The sequence below is a fragment of the Uranotaenia lowii genome, chromosome 3 (assembly GCF_029784155.1).
Source record: "Uranotaenia lowii strain MFRU-FL chromosome 3, ASM2978415v1, whole genome shotgun sequence".
NCBI lineage: Eukaryota > Metazoa > Arthropoda > Insecta > Diptera > Culicidae > Uranotaenia > Uranotaenia lowii.
Genome location: NC_073693.1, coordinates 29,915,351 through 29,937,450, shown reverse-complemented (window position 1 = coordinate 29,937,450; position 22,100 = coordinate 29,915,351). Strand labels below are relative to the sequence as shown.

General features: G+C 30.3%; 1 protein-coding gene across 7 annotated transcripts in view; it reads left to right on the top strand.

Annotated features, from left to right (window-relative positions):
- Positions 1-22,100, top strand: part of LOC129751686 (guanine nucleotide exchange factor DBS) — a 361,927-nt gene that overhangs the window by 301,400 nt on the left and 38,427 nt on the right. The window contains exon 2 of one of the 7 annotated variants that reach the window (XM_055747346.1): positions 12,630-15,084. The exons of 5 other annotated variants lie outside the window; for them this stretch is intronic. In XM_055747346.1, the coding sequence (XP_055603321.1) occupies positions 12,763-15,084 (2,322 nt within the window). In that variant the 5' untranslated portion in view covers positions 12,630-12,762. Of the gene's footprint in view, positions 1-12,098; positions 15,085-22,100 lie in introns of those variants that run through there. One more of the 7 variants, XM_055747347.1, reaches the window with a different exon arrangement.

The window sequence follows — 22,100 nt, the reverse complement described above, 5'->3', positions numbered from 1 at the left end:
GTGGATAAATCATAAAGTCAGAACATGATACGTGAGATAAACTTTTAAAAATCGAAAGAAAACATGACTAATTTTGATTGGTTATAGAATAGCTTATTCATACATGTTATTGAAAGAGTTGATTCAATTTTGTAAAACAGAAAAACATAATATGAGAAACCAAAAGTTTTATCAAAAAAATGGGATTAGGTTCTCTTATGAAGTGGTGGAAACTGAAGATTTTTTCTGTGGAACTCCCAACCCGAACCCACAAACCTTGTTCATTGGGGACACAGTATCAAATATATTTGTTAGATTCATAGAAACTCACTAGATAAACTGTTCAATTAGTTTCAGCCTTGCCTTAGATTTGGTTTAAGTTTGTTCTCTTGTTTTGATGATAAAGCGGTGTACAGTTTAACTAATCCTGCAAAAAGTTCTAAACCGTTTGGCACGAAATATCCAGCAGAACCTTAATCACACCCCGAATATCAATAAAGCCATTTTAAAAATGCTTTATACCATCAGATGTAGGAAAACTTTTGTTACTTTTGCGCAGAAATCAAATTTTTACGTGGTGTTTGACAAAGCTGATGTTGGATTTGCAAAGAGGCTACACCCATAGAAATTTCAAATATCCAATGTGCTGTTGTTTAATTTGTTTTGAAAGTATGTCTTATTTTTTATTGTCCTCTCCTCGTAATGTCTCAATTCCAAATGACAAAAGAAGGCTTTTAAATATGTTCTGGTCTTATAATCATTTTAACATTTAACATATGTATTTATGCGTTGAAAAAAGAATGAAACTGCGTAGAGCAGCGCACAAACTACCAACTTTGACAGAATGCAACAGTTGATATTTTCATGAAACTTTCACATAAGCTAGATTAACTTATAAACTCTTCAATAAATGAGTTTCAAACATTTTGCGGGCACTAGGAAGAGTAGTACAGATATTTTATTAAAAGTATCTATGGAAAATTGAGATTACTTTACAAAATAAATTGTAACCTTGTCAAATTTGACGTTTTCATCTCGAAATTTGGTGAGATTTTGTATAAAAGTACATTCTAATATGTGGCTAAATCTAACCAAATCGATCAACGCGTTCCAAAGTTCAAGCGGTTTGAATATAAGATTGGTTTCAGGTTAACAAATGACAAAAATGCCAAAATGACCAAATTGACAAAAATGACAACATATTGAAAAAAAGACAAAAATGACAAAAATGAACCTATGAAAAAAATGAACCTATGACAAAAATCACAAAAATTACAAAATGAAAAAAATGACAAAAATGACAAAAATGACAAAAATGAACCTATGACAAAAATCACAAAAATTACAAAATGAAAAAAATGACAAAAATGACAAAAATGACAAAAATCACAAAAATGACAAAAATGACAAAAATGACAAAAATGACAAAAATGACAAAAATGACAAAAATGACAAAAATGACAAAAATGACAAAAATGACAAAAATGACAAAAATGACAAAAATGACAAAAATGACAAAAATGACAAAAATGACAAAAATGACAAAAATGACAAAAATGACAAAAATGACAAAAATGACAAAAATGACAAAAATGACAAAAATGACAAAAATGACAAAAATGACAAAAATGACAAAAATGACAAAAATGACAAAAATGACAAAAATGACAAAAATGACAAAAATGACAAAAATGACAAAAATGACAAAAATGACAAAAATGACAAAAATGACAAAAATGACAAAAATGACAAAAATTACAAAAATGACAAAAATGACAAAAATTACAAAAATGAAAAAAAAATGACAAAAACGACGAAAATGGCAAAAATGACAAAAATGACAAAAATGACAAAAATGACAAAAATGACAAAAATGACAAAAATGACAAAAATGACAAAAATGACAAAAATGACAAAAATGACAAAAATGACAAAAATGACAAAAATGACAAAAATGACAAAAATGACAAAAACGACAAAAATGACAAAAATGACAAAAATGACAAAAATGACAAAAATGACAAAAATGACAAAAATGACAAAAATGACAAAAATGACAAAAATGACAAAAATGACAAAAATGACAAAAATGACAAAAATGACAAAAATGACAAAAATGACAAAAATGACAAAAATGACAAAAATGACAAAAATGACAAAAATGACAAAAATGACAAAAATGACAAAAATGACAAAAATGACAAAAATGACAAAAATGACAAAAATGACAAAAATGACAAAAATGACAAAAATGACAAAAATGTCAAAAATGACAAAAATGACAAAAATGTCAAAAATGACAAAAATGACAAAAATGACAAAAATGACAAAAATGACAAAAATGACAAAAATGACAAAAATGACAAAAATGACAAAAATGACAAAAATGACAAAAATGACAAAAATGACAAAAATGACAAAAATGACAAAAATGACAAAAATGACAAAAATGACAAAAATGACAAAAATGACAAAAATGACAAAAATGACAAAAATGACAAAAATGACAAAAATGACAAAAATGACAAAAATGACAAAAATGACAAAAATGACAAAAATGACAAAAATGACAAAAATGACAAAAATGACAAAAATGACAAAAATGACAAAAATGACAAAAATGACAAAAATGACAAAAATGACAAAAATGACAAAAATGACAAAAATGACAAAAATGACAAAAATGACAAAAATGACAAAAATGACAAAAATGACAAAAATGACAAAAATGACAAAAATGACAAAAATGACAAAAATGACAAAAATGACAAAAATGACAAAAATGACAAAAATGACAAAAATGACAAAAATGACAAAAATGACAAAAATGACAAAAATGACAAAAATGACAAAAATGACAAAAATGACAAAAATGACAAAAATGACAAAAATGACAAAAATGACAAAAATGACAAAAATGACAAAAATGACAAAAATGACAAAAATGACAAAAATGACAAAAATGACAAAAATGACAAAAATGACAAAAATGACAAAAATGACAAAAATGACAAAAATGACAAAAATGACAAAAATGACAAAAATGACAAAAATGACAAAAATGACAAAAATGACAAAAATGACAAAAACGACAAAAATGACAAAAATGACAAAAATGACAAAAATGACAAAAATGACAAAAATGACAAAAATGACAAAAATGACAAAAATGACAAAAATGACAAAAATTACAAAAATTACAAAAATTACAAAAATGACAAAAATGACAAAAATGACAAAAATGACAAAAATGACAAAAATGACAAAAATGACAAAAATGACAAAAATGACAAAAATGACAAAAATGACAAAAATGACAAAAATGACAAAAATGACAAAAATGACAAAAATGTTAAAAATGACAAAGATGACAAAAATGACAAAAATGACAAAAATGACAAAAATGACAAAAATGACAAAAATGACAAAAATGACAAAAATGACAAAAATGACAAAAATGACAAAAATGACAAAAATGACAAAAATGACAAAAATGACAAAAATGACAAAAATGACAAAAATGACAAAAATGACAAAAATGACAAAAATGACAAAAATGACAAAAATGACAAAAATGACAAAAATGACAAAAATGACAAAAATGACAAAAATGACAAAAATGACAAAAATGACAAAAATGACAAAAATGACAAAAATGACAAAAATGACAAAAATGACAAAAATGACAAAAATGACAAAAATGACAAAAATGACAAAAATGACAAAAATGACAAAAATGACAAAAATGACAAAAATGACAAAAATGACAAAAATGACAAAAATGACAAAAATGACAAAAATGACAAAAATGACGAAAACGACAAAAATGACAAAAATGACAAAAATGACAAAAATGACAAAAATGACAAAAATGACAAAAATGACAAAAATGACAAAAATGACAAAAATGACAAAAATGACAAAAATGACAAAAATGACAAAAATGACAAAAATGACAAAAATGACAAAAATGACAAAAATGACAAAAATGACAAAAATGACAAAAATGACAAAAATGACAAAAATGACAAAAATGACAAAAATGACAAAAATGACAAAAATGACAAAAATGACAAAAATGACAAAAATGACAAAAATGACAAAAATGACAAAAATGACAAAAATGTTAAAAATGACAAAAATGTTAAAAATGTTAAAAATGACAAAAATGACAAAAATGACAAAAATGACAAAAATGACAAAAATGACAAAAATGACAAAAATGACAAAAATGACAAAAATGACAAAAATGACAAAAATGACAAAAATGACAAAAATGACAAAAATGACAAAAATGAGAAAAATGACAAAAATGACAAAAATGACAAAAATGACAAAAATGACAAAAATGACAAAAATGACAAAAATGACAAAAATGACAAAAATGACAAAAATGACAAAAATGACAAAAATGACAAAAATGACAAAAATGACAAAAATGACAAAAATGACAAAAATGACAAAAATGACAAAAATGACAAAAATGACAAAAATGACAAAAATGACAAAAATGACAAAAATGACAAAAATGACAAAAATGACAAAAATGACAAAAATGACAAAAATGACAAAAATGACAAAAATGACAAAAATGACAAAAATGACAAAAATGACAAAAATGACAAAAATGACAAAAATGACAAAAATGACAAAAATGACAAAAATGACAAAAATGACAAAAATGACAAAAATGACAAAAATGACAAAAATGACAAAAATGACAAAAATGACAAAAATGACAAAAATGACAAAAATGACAAAAATGACAAAAATGACAAAAATGACAAAAATGACAAAAATGACAAAAATGACAAAAATGACAAAAATGACAAAAATGACAAAAATGACAAAAATGACAAAAATGACAAAAATGACAAAAATGACAAAAATGACAAAAATGACAAAAATGACAAAAATGACAAAAATGACAAAAATGACAAAAATGACAAAAATGACAAAAACGACAAAAATGACAAAAATGACAAAAATGTCAAAAATGACAAAAATGACAAAAATGACAAAAATGACAAAAATGACAAAAATGACAAAAATGACAAAAATGACAAAAATGACAAAAATGACAAAAATGACAAAAATGACAAAAATGACAAAAATGACAAAAATGACAAAAATGACAAAAATGACAAAAATGACAAAAATGACAAAAATGACAAAAATGACAAAAATGACAAAAATGACAAAAATGACAAAAATGACAAAAATGACAAAAATGACAAAAATGACAAAAATGACAAAAATGACAAAAATGACAAAAATGACAAAAATGACAAAAATGACAAAAATGACAAAAATGACAAAAATGACAAAAATGACAAAAATGACAAAAATGACAAAAATGACAAAAATGACAAAAATGACAAAAATGACAAAAATGACAAAAATGACAAAAATGACAAAAATGACAAAAATGACAAAAATGACAAAAATGACAAAAATGACAAAAATGACAAAAATGACAAAAATGACAAAAATGACAAAAATGACAAAAATGACAAAAATGACAAAAATGACAAAAATGGGAAAAATGACAAAAATGACAAAAATGACAAATATGACAAAAATGACAAAAATGACAAAAATGACAAAAATGACAAAAATGACAAAAATGACAAAAATGACAAAAATGACAAAAATGTTAAAAATGACAAAAATGTTAAAAATGTTAAAAATGACAAAAATGACAAAAATGACAAAAATGACAAAAATGACAAAAATGACAAAAATGACATAAATGACAAAAATGACAAAAATGACAAAAATGACAAAAATGACAAAAATGACAAAAATGACAAAAATGACAAAAATGACAAAAATGACAAAAATGACAAAAATGACAAAAATGACAAAAATGACAAAAATGACAAAAATGACAAAAATGACAAAAATGACAAAAATGACAAAAATGACAAAAATGACAAAAATGACAAAAATCACAAAAATCACAAAAATCACAAAAATGACAAAAAAATAAAAAAAAACGACAAAAATGGCAAAATTACAAAAATTACAAAAATTACAAAAATTACAAAAATTACAAAAATTACAAAAATTACAAAAATTACAAAAATTACAAAAATTACAAAAATTACAAAAATTACAAAAATTACAAAAATTACAAAAATTACAAAAATTACAAAAATTACAAAAATGACAAAAATTACAAAAATTACAAAAATTACAAAAATTACAAAAATTACAAAAATTACAAAAATGACAAAAATGACAAAAATTACAAAAATTACAAAAATTACAAAAATTACAAAAATTATAAAAATTACAAAAATTACAAAAATGACAAAAATGACAAAAATGACAAAAATGACAAAAATGACAAAAATGACAAAAATGACAAAAATCACAAAAATGACAAAAATGACAAAAATGACAAAAATCACAAAAATGACAAAAATTACAAAAATTACAAAAATTACAAAAATTACAAAAATTACAAACATTACAAAAATGACAAAAATTACAAAAATTACAAAAATGACAAAAATTACAAAAATTACAAATATTACAAAAAATACAAAAATTACAAAAAATACAGAAATTACAAAAATTACAAAAATTACAAAAATTACAAAAATTACAAAAATTACAAAAATTACAAAAATGACAAAAATGACAAAAATGACAAAATTACAAAAATTACAAAAACTACAAAAATTACAAAAATTACAAAAATTACAAAAATTACAAAAATTACAAAAATTACAAAAATGACAAAAATGACAAAAATGACCAAAATGACCAAAATGGCCAAAATGACGAGAATGACCAAATTGACAAGAAATTTTAAAAACCACAGGAATGATAAGAAAAATGTCAAAAATAACAAGATTGACAACAATGACATAAATGGCAAAAATGCCAAAATGACCAAATGGACAAAAATGACAACTTATTAAAAAAAAAGATAAAAATCAACCTATGACAAGAATTAACCTATGAAAGAAATGAAAAAATGAAAAAAATGACCAAAATGACAAAAATGACAAAAATGACAAAAATGACAAAAATGACAAAAATGACAAAAATGACAAAAATGACAAAAATGACAAAAATGACAAAAATGACAAAAATAACAAAACTGACAAAAATGACAAAAATGACAAAAATTACAAAAAAGTTAAAAAATTAAAAAAATGACAAAAATTACAAAAAAAAAACTGTTACTATTTTATTCGCAATAAAATTTAGTGAGAGGGTGGGGGGAGGAGGCAGAAACCCTTCATGGATAAAATCTAAACAAAAATTAGTTTTCAACTCTAGGATGAAAAGAGCGAAAAAGCAAAGGGATTACACATTGGACTGATTCACATTTTTATGGAATGATTTTTTTTTTTTTTTGCGAGGACACCCCTCAGATTGGTGCTTTAAGGTTAAGTAATGACTTTCAGAAAGTTTCAGCTCATTTGGAAAAAGCATGAGTTTGGATAAAGCATTTGAAATTTTATTGGATTGTTTGAAGATAACTGAGAAAGGTTATGTTTTTTGGCATTGGCCCTTTTCAAAATCGAGACTTGTTTTCACTCTGATTCTCTGCGCCCTTTGTTTCATGACAAATACTGAGAAAGTTTCTCTTGAGCCTAAACGAGAACTTATCCTTATCGCTATAAAATCCGATAAATTTGGTTCGAAATTGAAAAAATATAATGCTCTTGGGGATGAAATATCTCTCACGAGTGTTTTTATCGGCAAAATTATATCGGAAGATGACGATTTTTTGTTTCCCTGGCACCTGGAACCCGAATGAAGTTTGAAGCCAAACGGGTGAAGCGTACACAAGTTTCTGCACTATCGATGAACCAATCAACGGCGTTTTGATACCCCGGTTTAGATGTCTTTTACAGTGAAATTTTTTTTCGCCTATTTTGTTAGCTAATTTCAGTATTTACCGCTTCAATATTACGTAATACATACATTTACGTCAAAAATATACTTCAATTGTTACAATAAAAACCGATGAATGTTAACTTCCAAAATTTTCTTCTTTTATCGGTGATGTTGGGATGTGAAATTTGCAGACAGGGGATGATGAATTTAATTTTACAAACACTTTTAGAATGGCTGATTCTGTAGAGAAAATTATTAAAATTCCAAGCAACTCTCTCCTTGACCAATCAATGACCAATATTAAAAATTCAATCTTCATAAATTATCCATGCAACAGGGACACAAGCTGACAGCCAAACCCTACAATAAGGTTGCCATGGAAAAAACTGCCAGATCTAATCAATCTGTGTTACTAAGAAAAAGGGTGATTGATTCCTCGAAGGGAAAATAACAGTGGTTCAACGTACTCTATCGAAGATGGCCATGATGATGGTAGAAGAAAGTGTGGTTCGCGAACACCTTTTTCCGCCAACAAGCTGATGAAGGTGCGAAAATTCGTATGCGTGTCCGGCCAATTATTGGAAAATCTAACGTTAACGCGTCACGAAATTCGGTCTCAGCGCAACGCAGAAGGTGCCAAATGTTTTTTTAAGTGCTGCTACGCGTATGGAAAACTCCAACTCCAAAGCGCCATAAGTGTTTGTTTGCGTGCGGATGTGAGTGTAAACAATCTGCAAATGCAGCAATTAGTGACGGCAAAAATCATAATAAACACCGAAATGGAGAGCGAAAAAAAAAGATCAGCTAAAACCGAACCGCCAAAGAAGAGGAATTTGCGAAGAAAGTTTTTGTCAGACAACACAAAAACAAAGCCAATTGTGTCGAAGAAAACCATTTTGCTAGCAAACTAGTACACATAAAAGTGTTTTTTTTTTCAATGATGGCCAACAGCTGGTTGGTTGCCTTAACGTGGCCCTTGACTCATCTGGCGATGGATACACTTACAAGTTCCGATAGTGTGTAAGCAATGGCAAATAAGGATCATTCGGGTGAATCTCCGTTTTTTTTTTCATTGCCAAAATTGAACATTTGAATTGATGGATTATGTGAAGGTTATTGCTGCTTTGTTTCGTGCCATATGGAACTGATTTTTAATCGGTGCCTCAGAGCATCAATTCAGTGACTATAGAACGCACGAAAAAAAAAAAACAAACATAGGATGTATTTCGGATTGATATTTTGTTAACATGAAATCAAATTATGGTATTCTCAGTATTTGCACGCAGAGAAAACTTGGATTTTGAAACAAAACAAAACTGACTTTGATTCAAAACACTCAGTTTTTTGAATCAAACTCCTGTTTTTTTTTGAATCAATGAATTCTCGTTCTGATTCAAATGAATAATTTTTGAAAGAAAGAATTAATTTTTTGAACTGAATAATTTTGGAATTTGATTTTAAACAAATTCTTTGATTCAAAAGACATTTTTTCAATTGCATATGTCTTTTGAAACAAAGTAAATTTTCTTTCAACCAAAGAAAAATGTTTTCAACAGAAAGGAATAATTTCTTTAAGTTAAAACTTCAAACTTAGAAGATAATTTGGATTGAGCAAGTACCGAATTTCGAATAAAGTTTGGCCGGTCGTGTTAAAAATCAAAACAAACAAAAGTGAATCAGAGATAGCTATTTAGGAGGATTCAGGATGAGGAATGCATACCATGGTAAGTGCGTGTTAATCCATTAGTCAAAAAGTGAATATTTAAGATTTTATATAAACTTTTGCATTGTTACAGGACCACGGCTGATTCCGCCCAAAATCCAGCGGTCTGATTATCTTCGGGCCGATCTTCAGCGGCAATCACCAGTTGGATGACCGGAGTTGCTTCCGGAAGTTTATTGAGCGGTCCAAGAAGAATGCCCTCAGGCCAAAATTTAGGACCGGTTAATTCCATTATAGTGAACCATAGTGTTTGTGTTAAGTTTGTAATAAAAATGAATTTAAGATGTAAATTGTTTCTTTTTATTGTTCAAAATTCATAATTGGAACTTCTGAACAACAGAAAATATTTCTTCCAATTGGAATAAAAGGAAATAGTTCAATGAACCAATCCTTTTAAATCTAAATCTAAATTACATTGTAGCAAACGAAAAAGACTTTGCATCAAATGAAACTGTTTTTTGTTTCAAAGCATTAAGATTTTGACTCAAAGATTTTTCAAAAGAAAAATTCTTTGAAACAAAGGAAAATGTCCTTGAACCAATGGAATTTTTATTTATCCCAAAATCAAAGGAAAAAATCCTTTGTTTTTGCTGCACTTTCCTTTGAAATAAAAAATCTTTTTTCTGCGTGTGTAATATTTTTATCAATTTGTTATTTTCAACTAACCCGTGATTTGATTGTTTTAAATCATTGTGCTCTTTCTGTCATTTTGCTCATTTGCCTATTTTGGTGATATTATAATTTTTTCAATCAATATCAATATTTTTCCTCAAATTTTCGTTTCTCTTTGTCAATTTTATAATCATTGTCCGTACATTTTTTTTCATATTTCACTTTGTCTCTTTTGCCCACCTTTTTGAATGATTTTTGTCCAATTTTCGTCTCATTTTGTCATGATTAATAAGACAAATATGGCAAAAATAGAACAATCATAAAATGAAAAAAATAACGTAGAAAAAAACAAAAACGACAAGAATCACAAAATAAGAACAATCGTAAAATGAAAAAAACCATAAAACTTACTGAAATGACATTCATCAAAACGACCAAAATGACAAACATAACCAAAATGACAAAAATGACAAAAATGACAAAAATGACAAAAATGACAAAAATGACAAAAATGACAAAAATGACAAAAATGACAAAAATGACAAAAATGACAAAAATGACAAAAATGACAAAAATGACAAAAATGACAAAAATGACAAAAATGACAAAAATGACAAAAATGACAAAAATGACAAAAATGACAAAAATGACAAAAATGACAAAAATGACAAAAATGACAAAAATGACAAAAATGACAAAAATGACAAAAATGACAAAAATGACAAAAATGACAAAAATGACAAAAATGACAAAAATGACAAAAATGACAAAAATGACAAAAATGACAAAAATGACAAAAATGACAAAAATGACAAAAATGACCAAAATGACAAAAATGACAAAAATGACAAAAATGACAAAAATGACAAAAATGACAAAAATGACAAAAATGACAAAAATGACAAAAATGACAAAAATGACAAAAATGACAAAAATGACAAAAATGACAAAAATGACAAAAATGACAAAAATGACAAAAATGACAAAAATGACCAAAATGACCAAAATGACCAAAATGACCAAAATGACCAAAATGACCAAAATGACAAAAATGACAAAAATGGCAAAAATGACAAAAATGACAAAAATGACAAAAATGGCAAAAATTACAAAAATTACAAAAATGACAAAAATGACAAAAATGACAAAAATGACAAAAATGACAATAATGACAAAAATGAAAAAAATGACAAAAATGACAAAAAAGAAAAAAAAATACTAAAAAAGTAAAAAAAAAACAAAAAATAACAAAAAATAAGATAAACAAAAATGACAAAAATGACAAAAATAACAAAAAAACAAAAATTACGACAATGAATAACAAAAAATGACAAAAAATTACAAAAAATTACAAAAAATTACAAAAAACTACAAAAAAATAAAAAATTACAAAAAATTACAAAAAATTACAAGAAAATTACAAAAAATAACAAAAAATTACAAAAAATGACAATAATCGACAAAAAATTCCAAAAAATGACAAAAATGACAAAGAATGACAAGTAAAGACAAAGAATGACAAAAATTACAAAAAATAACCAAAAATAACTAGTATGACAAATTGAAAAATTGACAAAAATGACAGAAATGATATTATGGCATAATTGACAGAAAAGACCAAAAAGAAAACAAATAAAATAAAATATAAAAGATAAAATACCAAATCTACCAAAATAATCATCATACATAATAAACTTAAAACAATTTTTTTTTTTTAAAATGGCAATCATGGATAAATGATAAAAATGAAGAGAATACAAATCCTACGAAGATGATAAAGAATGCAAATTTTAAATAAATTGGAATAACTGAATTCATTATGAAAATGGACAAACACCAAAATAATGACAAAAACAATTAAAAATCAAAAATACAAAATTAAAAAAAAAATCCAAGATTATGAAAATTATAAAAAATTGATCAAAATGACAAATGGTTAAAATGAAAAAATGAAAAAAAATAAATTTCCATCTGAATGACAAAAAACAAAAATGCACAATAAATAACTCCTATTTAATGTGACAAAATCATCATATTTTACAGAATGGCCATAATAAAATGACTAGAATTACCAAAATTGCTGAAATGATCGAAATTAGAATGTCTTAAAATAACGCAATAATAATTCCGAAAGATCACAAAATGATACCTACAAAAATGTTTGACAGTTTTGTATTTCATTTCTTCGAAATGCTCAGTTAATGAAAGTGATAAAAATGGAAGGGGTACAAAATACAGAAACAAATCTTAATTTTGATTCAAAATCGAGCGATAACAAAGATATTCATGTGAAGACGTATTTCTCAATTGAAAATTGAGAAATTGGAACTACATTTATGCTCCATCAGTCAAAAATAAGTGGCCTTGTTAAAGCTTACATACAAAAAAAACTGAATAACAAAAATGTGTGAAACAACTCGACCATAGCTTTTAACTTTATGTTTGCATCCACCAGCAATCGAAGTTCAACTATAGCAAGATGTAGACTAATCAACAAGTGAAAAAAAAATTCACCATCAAATCCCCTATAAGCACCCTACAAAGCACTTCAAAAGACACCGCCGGGAGCATTCATTTTGAAACGCGCCATGAGGTTCAGCACCGCCAACAAAAACAGTTACAATCTCACGACGACGAGCAGCACCACGACACCCAAGACCGACACCCTCCGATACGAAACCGACTCTCTCAGTCAACGGGACACGTTGCACAACCGACGAAGGCATTTCTTCATTTTTCGCATCAAAAAAGTGAAGAATACTGCCAGTTACATAGTCGGAAAGGTACATCGACGCTTCGGAACGCTTAAAATGCACCAACGACGCAACAGTTTAGAAGAAAAGCGGAAGGAAGGGCAGACTACCTTGGAGCGAAAGGCGGTGGAGACAGACCGAAAGGCGAGACAATGCGAGAAAAGGGAAGTTCCTGTGTTGAAGGAGTCTCCGGCATCGATAGCAGTGCGCAAAAGATCGATGGTTGAGAAGTCGGAATCGCCGTTGTCTTATCGAGCGTCGTTGTTTGACGAACGACAAATTCAGGGGTGTGATCTAAAGCGTTCGACCATAGCTAGTAGAACTAAATTCTCGCCACAGGACTTTCCGATCAGTTGGTTTGAAGGTGGCAAATCGTTTGAGCAATGTTTCGGACAGGGCCCGTTCGTGGGACAGGAAGAAGCGTTTCAAGTGTTCAACAACAAGGCTCATCTGTTTCATAAGAACAAGACAATATCCGGAAGGAAGCAGCTGTTTGCGAAGAACATTCAACCATTCAATTCGCTTCAACGAGAGTCCACCTTGTTGAAGAAACAAAACATGTTTGGTAGCTGTCCAGAGATCAATTCAGGAACTCTCAAGTCGCAAATCTCTCACAAGTCCAAAATCTCCAACAGATCGCACAGGAGCATGCTTTCGAGCAAATCTAGCAAACTCAAAAGCAAAATCGTACAACTGTTGGAGAGGAACAACGACGAAAAAACCGAGATGGACATTCTGCAGGAATATTTCGACACCATGTCCTACACCGATATTATCAAGGATACAGATTTCAAAAACTATTTGATCAAGAAAAAATACATGGACATAATGGATTACATTTATAACAGTTCTGGTTCGGAACTGGATCGTTCCGAGATAAGGTCCAATGCTGCTTCTGTTCCAGTTTCAAACAACGACTGTGATTCGGTTAAAAAAGAGAAGCTTCTTGCAGAAATACCCAAAAAATATTACTCATGCACGAATCCCCAGGTTTTTTGTAAACAAGATCAGAATTTCGAACGTTACTACCAAAAATATGGAACCGTTCCTTCGAAAGAATCATCAAGGATATTCGGTCTATCGACTTTTCGCTCCCAATACTACACCTCTACTCCTGTGATCAGCACCACCAATAAACAGGAAATACCCTGTTACGTAACTATTCCAAAGAAAACTTCTCGTTGCAAACGAACCTACCAACAGGTGCGGGAATTCTGTGAGAAATCCCTCATGAAATATACCACTCTCAAACCAGCCAAAAACACTATCAAACTCATAAAAGTCTCTGACGATTTCACCGAAAAGGCGTACACCAAAGTAATCAACGACTTCGTTCGAAAGCGTGGCTTCGAAAACACCAAAGAATACCTCCAATACTACTACGGAGATTTCCTCAACAAGAAACCCTTCAAAAACAAAAGAGCCCATCAGTTCAACTCCCTGCCTCCTCCACCCTATTCCAGCAGTAACTTCCAAGACGCAGACACGGATAACCAGTTCCAATCGCTGGAATCCAAACCAATCACCCTCAGAACAACGTCCACCGCCAACGACTCCGGGGTCGATTCCAGTTCCAACTTCACCAGTCTTATCTTTACGGATTCGTTCAAGAACTTTGACTACGTCAATCTAACTATGATGAATCACAAAAATCGGAAACAGTCCTCTTCGGCCCGGTGCCAACTGAACGAGAAACCAGCCATCTTCCGCCCAGTCGGCAGTGACGATGAAGAAATTCTCCCGCAAGATGAAAGCCTAGACAAGATGCTCCTCGGTGGACTGATAGCGACCAGTGATGAAACCAATCTACCCTACATTTTTGACGATATCGGAATCTACGAAAGTATAAAATCGATCGAAAAGGAACGCATCCGAGCGGAGGTTCGTTCCCGTAAAAATAGTTTGGTCGGCGGTGTAGCAACAACGGCCGGCGGTGGCGGAAGTCAGAAGAGTAACAGTGGTGCCAGTGTTGTGGCATTGGCTGTGGCCGCGATTGCTACCACTGGTAGCGAGAGTGATTCGCACGGGGAGGAAGAAGTTATGGATGCTCCGACGTTGCCGCGTCCCCTGGGGCCGTTGCGAACCGTTGGAGGACGGAGGCTGTTGAATACTAGAGCGTTGTCCGGTTACCAACCTCCACCGGTTCGGAAAAAGGAGGTAAGTGGAGTATTTACTTGTAGCCAGTATTGATTTTAGAATATTTTGAATAAAAAGAAAGACCTTTGTTTAATAACACCATCACGTACAAACTGATGATCAGAATGACGTGAAATTTGGTAGAAGACGGTTTTTTGGGCGAAGGATGGTTTTTATAATAATTTCAAGATTGTCCCCTGTAAATCAGTGGGGCTCCCATACAAAATTAACCTCAAATATGATACAACTCGCGAATTTCTTAAAAATTGGTTCAGAAAAATGTGATTTAGCACTCTAATTTGTGTTGTAGGCCTACTTGGTTGAATAATTCTACTGAATTAAAGCAATCGAAAGATTCTCTTTTATTCAACCACGTGATTTATGATATAAAGTGGCCCCTCCACTTTTAAACAGGACAATTCCTTACGGAATCAGCAGAAATCTGATACACGTGCAATTTTTTACGTGACAAGGTGATTTATTGTAATGAGTGACTGTTCAGAATCGTCCATGACGGCAACAGATATTTCTCTGGGTTTATTAAAACATTATTTTTTAAATAACGATACAGATACCTAGGGGGCCCCGAGCAAAAAAAATAACATGACTTTAATCATACAGAATACTAGAAATCTGGGAAAAGAAATAGAAACTGGAAAATTTGATTTAAATCGTAAAATAGAACATCTACGGTACCCCCTTAAAATATTTAATTTTTCGATTAGTTTTACTCGAATATAAACTAAAGGGGCCTCTAATGAGAGTATTTCAAAATTTTCCAGCATTTATGAAGGCTGAACAAATCAGGACCAATATTTCTAAAACTTGGTAAAATCTGAGCATATGATTTGTAATTTTTAAAAACAAAATTCGGAAATCATAGTAGAATTCAGCAGGCTTCATTTTGCTCATCTTGCCCAAAAGGAGACAGTGAACTTTTTCGCTCCTAATAATTGTGAGGGGATTTTAAATGAGCATTTCATCATCTGCTGCTGAGAGAGCCAATAGAAATTTTTCACTAACGAATGATCACTCTTCTACTGGCAGAGCACTGTTGGTTTGTGACTCTGAAAACACCTCATCAGCGCTACGTGTGATCAGTGAAATGAATTGCTCAGTGAAGGCAAGGGCATAGTTTTACTATTCTCATCGCTCCTAAGAGAAAAAGAAATGCAAATCGCATATGAAATTTGGCCGTTTCACCAAATCACGTGGACAGCTTTAATGTGTGATTGAACCGTCCTCTTTCTATATGAAATTATGCAACATTGGCCCCAGCAAGTGCTGAAATAAACCACAACCGAAGCGTCCATCTCTGTTCGGTCGTTGATTTCTCAGCCATTAACTGAGAAGCTGATGAACATTTCTCCCTTCGGGAATGAAATTGCGTGACTGCGTTTTTGAAATGCTCTGCAACAAAACGTGGGCTGCTTGATCGGTTTAAGTGTGAGAAAGCATGTTTCTCTTAGGCGTTTGACAAGCAGATGAGAAAAAGTGAGTAAAAATCAAGAGAATCGAAGAAGCCTGGAATTCAGTGATTCTTCAAAAAAAAATCTTGTATGGAGTGAAGAATAATAATACAAATTTCATTTTTTTTATAGATATCACGTAAAAAATTATCGATTTGTTTCATATTTTTACGTCAATCTTATATAGGACCTCTCCTTTTCCGAGATGAGAGGGGTTTGCAATTTATCAGTGCTTCAAATTAGCATGAAGCACTAAATACAAACAGTATTGACACGTGAAAATGCCCACTTAGAGAAGCTTAGAATTTCAACTCAACTAAAAAAAAATAACTAGCAAAGTTGTTAGTACGCTTCTGTATTTAAGTTTATTTATTTATGAGTTCGTATACCACTGCGTCTTTAAAAAAAAAAAGAAACAGTGCCATCTTTTGCGCCGTTAAAAAGTTACAAATCAATAGATGGCACTGTATTTCAGAGGCTTCTTCAAAAGAGAGCATTTGAAACTTTACCCAAGTTTCTGAAGATTTTTTGTTCGAGCTTGTGGATCTGTTCGCACAGGTGACACGACAATCACGACAATCGGTAACAAATGATATGAAAAAACTTCTACGTATGGGGAAACAGGCTAGCTAGTTTCCAACGTATAATGGCTCCTACCCAAAAGGCAAGGCAGGTACCATTTAAAAGATGCGAAAAAAAAAAACAAATTAAAGTTGTTCTTTGACTCTTCAGCAATAAGAAGCAGCTTGGAGAATTTGAGTTCAGTGCAACAGTGAGGCTGTGGAATTTTTTGAATAAAAAAGCCACTTTTTCCATATCTACTTATTTCCATACAAACTTTGAATTTTGTGCTTCAGCCCATTTCAAACCCTAGAACCACCAAAATTTGCACAGTTGTTATTGAGCCCATGAGGAACCAAACACCGCTTGATACTTTTATGGCCCGATTCTGATCAGTCTATTGACCATACAACTTACAGTTTTGTCCAATGTAAATTCTTTCATACAAAAGTAACTCGCCCCTCTCATTAGAGAGGAGTGGGATCCCATACAAATCAACATATAGTACGAGAGCCAGTACGAATATCTGATAATGTTTGTGTCGATTTTCTCGAAACTTAAAAAATTAATTACTACTAGGAAGGTATTGAAAATTAAAGAAAACTTGGCTGCGTGCATCCATAATTTTTAGTGAAAATTCCAACGGGAAATTGACCATATTGAACATAACAAACTGAACAAATTCTTCGTTTTTTAATAAATTTACTACAAAACCAAACTTTCACTGAACGTATAATAAATTGCGTTGAAAGGCTTTTCCCCATTCCTAAATTAATTAAAAAAGTTTCCGGTACAGATTTAATGTAAAAAAAGTTCCTTTTCTGAATATAAAAAGATTACGTAGGAACAATTTTGATTTTTTTTAAAGAAATTTGACGCTCAAGTACAAGTGACACAACGAAATGATTAACTGCAAGTAATGACCCCTTTTTTTTGACAAACGGAACAATCACACAAAAATCAACGTAGAGAACGACACAACTAGAAAATGTTCAAGTGATTTTTTTTTTTAAATTTAATACAAAAGCAAGTCAGTTTATTAAACAGAAAACTCTATCTTTCTTTCAAAACAGCTGAGTAGGTACCAGACAAAATCAGTGAAATTTTATCACAACTGAAGCTATTTATAAGTGACTAGCTGAACCGTTTACATCTTCGTTTACACTTTGGGAAATGATGTGGCTACTTGAAATGTTTCCTTTCAATCTCCTGAAATGTCAAAGTTTCCTGATTAACTCCTGAAGATCCTGATGAATGATAAAAATTATCATATTGGTAACTATTCTGAATGGTTCATAATAATGTTTTGTGTTCAATTTTTCTTTAATTCATTTCAAACATTTTTGATTGTACAATTCTTAGATTCCATCATTCATAGCTTTTTTTTTTAATTCAGCTTTCTACTGAACTTCTTATTAATACTGTCTTAAACCATATAAGCTTCTGGAAAATAAAAATGCAAAAAAAAAATCATGTTAAGACTCGCAAACTCAAATATCTTCTCTTAATCAAGTCCTCATTCAGAATTAATTTTCAATCATCAAACTGTAAGTGGTTATGATTATGCATGAAAGTTTTTTGGTATTTTTAAATTTTGATCAAAACAAAAAGTTCTTTCCAACATTTAATAAAATTTTAATTCTGATGGTTATTACGCGAACATGATCAACGGAATAAGTTAGTGGAAACTAAAATTTTAAAACAATTTTCTATTCTCAAGTTTCAAACTTTGTTGATGCTTATAAAAAATATCTTGTTAAATTCCAGCAATATGAACAATCTGTGTTGCAAAGGTGTATTTGGCTATTTTGGTTCATATTGTCTTTTCCAACTGTAAGCTACAATTTCAAAAATAAAAATTAAGATGAATAAGAAACATTTTTAAAACAAATTTTTAAAAAGCTTGGAAATTCGCTGTCATTCTAAACTGATTAAAGACTTTCTGGCTTTTCAGTATATCACAAATTAATTAATCGGAAAGTTGATTCCTCTTTTCAATGGCCATTTTCCTACCTGAATTCAAATATAGACAAAGGATTAGTTTTAAAACTGATACTATAGGAAATTGTTGGAAAATTTTTCCAGTGCTGAAATTTAAAATTTGATAAAATGAAACGTAACTGTTTCATTCTCAAAATAATAGGGTATCTTTGCTTTATCCTAATGTTAAATTTTACTTAATGTTAAATATTTTCCAGAAAATCGGTACTTCTGTTGAACTATTTTGATCCTTAGAAAAAAACGGTTCAAATCGTTTCAAATATGTAAAAGAATACTGCCCGAAACGTAAAGCGGAAACAAATGGACTGTCCCACCAACCGATAAATATCAAAGCTTAAAAAGACATAAAGATACTTATCTCATGATAAAATAGATTTTCCGCAAATTTTTGTGCATCTTCTAAATGTCGGAAACTCTGGCGGTATCCATCGGAAATGCGATAGCATTCTCTTAAGCTTCCTCTCAAGATTCTAACATATCCGGATCGTTTTCAAAACTGATGGATGGCAGGCTACTCCTAATGTGCATTGAACTTAACAGGATCATTGTATTTTTCATATTTTATTTCATAAGATCAAATTAATTTCACAAATTTTGGCAGGTGAAATTTTTTTGTTGCTGTCAGCTAAACTAATGCCAATTTCGAACTATGTTGTAGTTTTTTTTTATTTATGCATCCAAAAACAAAATTTTTTGATGGAGTTTCATCAAAATAATCATAAAGGGTTTTTTGGAAGCCTAAATTTCGATTTTAAATCTGCTGGAGTTTAGAAAAAAAATATTTTTCAGGTTTTTTTCTTGATTTTTTTTGAATAATTCTTGGGTTTTAATCAAATTTTTCCTGATATTGTCCGGATTTTTCGTCGACAATTTCGCCGATTGCCGGCTCGGATACATGCTGAAATAAATCTGGAAATCTATAATCTTAACTTCTTCGTGCTCGTGAATCAATTTTTATGAAAATTGTATTTAAATGGTTCGTCCGGTGCCCCATTTTAAGTTGATTTTGTGAGGCCCCTTTGATGAAATGTAAGAAAAAAAACCCCATTTTCATACATATTTCAATCTAGTTTGGAAAACAGAAAAAATGCAATTCAATGCTGAACAGTGAACATTCCGGTACTGGAATAGTTATTTATGCAAAAAGATGAAAAGAAAGGATTTTTTTTCAGATCGAGTTGCATAAACAATTTCATGCAAATTCCAAAAATCTCCTTGAAAATCCATTAATCCACTTACAAGAAGCGCATTTTAATAAATAGCAGCAAGTGAACGACGCTGCCAATGTCATGGAAAATCTAATCGTGGACCGTGGACTGCAAAACAGTATCGAAAAAAAGTCAATCTAGCCCTGTGTGACCATAAAACACATCTGTATCTGTATCTAGGGCTTGCCCATGCATAGTATGTGGAAAATTTGAAACACATTTTCGACGATCGCCATAAAAAAACAATCTTCAATTTGGCTGCTTGATTTTATGACAAAGTTGTTTTCTGCTTCTCAAGAAATCTGATCATTTGATCAATTTCACACAAAAACTTAGCAATTTGTGTATACAATTGAAAACTTCCTTGTAGACAATATCGTTATTTTCTACAAGAGAACTTTATCATTAGTAAATATACACGTTTTCTTCCAGATTTCTTTTGTGTTAATATTTCTTCAAAATTTCATTTGTTTTTATATTTCCTATTTCAAATCGTTTCGTTTTTTTTTTCTTTTGTACAAATTATGGATCGTGGAAAATTCTGAATGAATTTTACAAATTTTATATTATTTCGTTTCTAAATTTTTGATTTTGGAATTGTTTGTCTAATTAAGCGTCATAATCAAGCGGAAAGCGGAATGCGAAATATCTTGTATTTATTCCTCACCGGGTTAATTATGGATTCTGAAACTTAACCTGAATTCTAAAACTTTATGATAGCTTTGAAGTTATAATTTTCAATTCAAGCATAATTCGATGTTTATTTCCTGTGACACGCATGGTTTTAAAAAGATCAACAAACTAACGCCACACTTACGCACACTTAACACATGCTAGTCACACTTATCCAAAGCGCGTGGCAAAATGTAGCTACTTTCAATCTCTCTCCACTTCCCCCTGGATAAAAGAAACTGAAATAAAAACATTCCGAACATTTTAGCCAACAACCATCATGAGCCGTTATAAACAGATAGCAAGAGAGATGTTCCACTGAACGACTCCCTGTATCTATGCAGTAGATATGCCTCGGTACCTAAACTTGTTAGCCATTGACTCCATCCACGATCAACATTAACGATTACCTCTATCCAGTTCAAGCACCGGTATTGTAAGACTCGACTGGTATCTCAACGAACGTCTCGTCCCGCTTCTTCCGATTCTCCGATCTAGCGATGGTCAAGTTTTCCCTTTTAAATTTACGGTTATTACCGAGCCGTGTTTAATGGCTTCAGAAAGCTTTAGCGACGGTCCAGTGCACTGGCAGTGACTTGCTCTGACTTGCTACTTACTGACTTGAAGACGTCTAGCTAAGGCTAAGATGAGATTAAAGACCCAACTAGAAGAATGCTTGTCGTATTCTTAGGCTGAATGACTTAGCGCCATTCATCTGCATGCAGCATTCCTCTTCTCGGTTCAGAAAGTGTAGGTCAAGAACGGCAACCTGTTTGGTCACTTTTACTAGTTCTATGCTTTTAATTGTCGAGTGCTTCGCCTCTCAGTTGAACGATGATATTGAAAGTGAGCCCTCTTAGAGTATTTACGTTGAGTATATTAATAAGCATATGGATTGATATTTTGTTTAAATTTAAATTGAGAGCTCTAGAACTCAATCTTATTTTGGATATTATTTCGAACGAATCTTAAGGGTTTATTAATATTAACAATTTTGTGAATTCCGTCGATTTGGTCAATTTTGTCAATTTTGTCAATTTTGTCAGATTTGTAAATTTTGTCAATTTGGTCAATTTTGTCAATTTTTTTTCAATTTTGTAAAAAAAATTCAATTTTGTCAATTTTC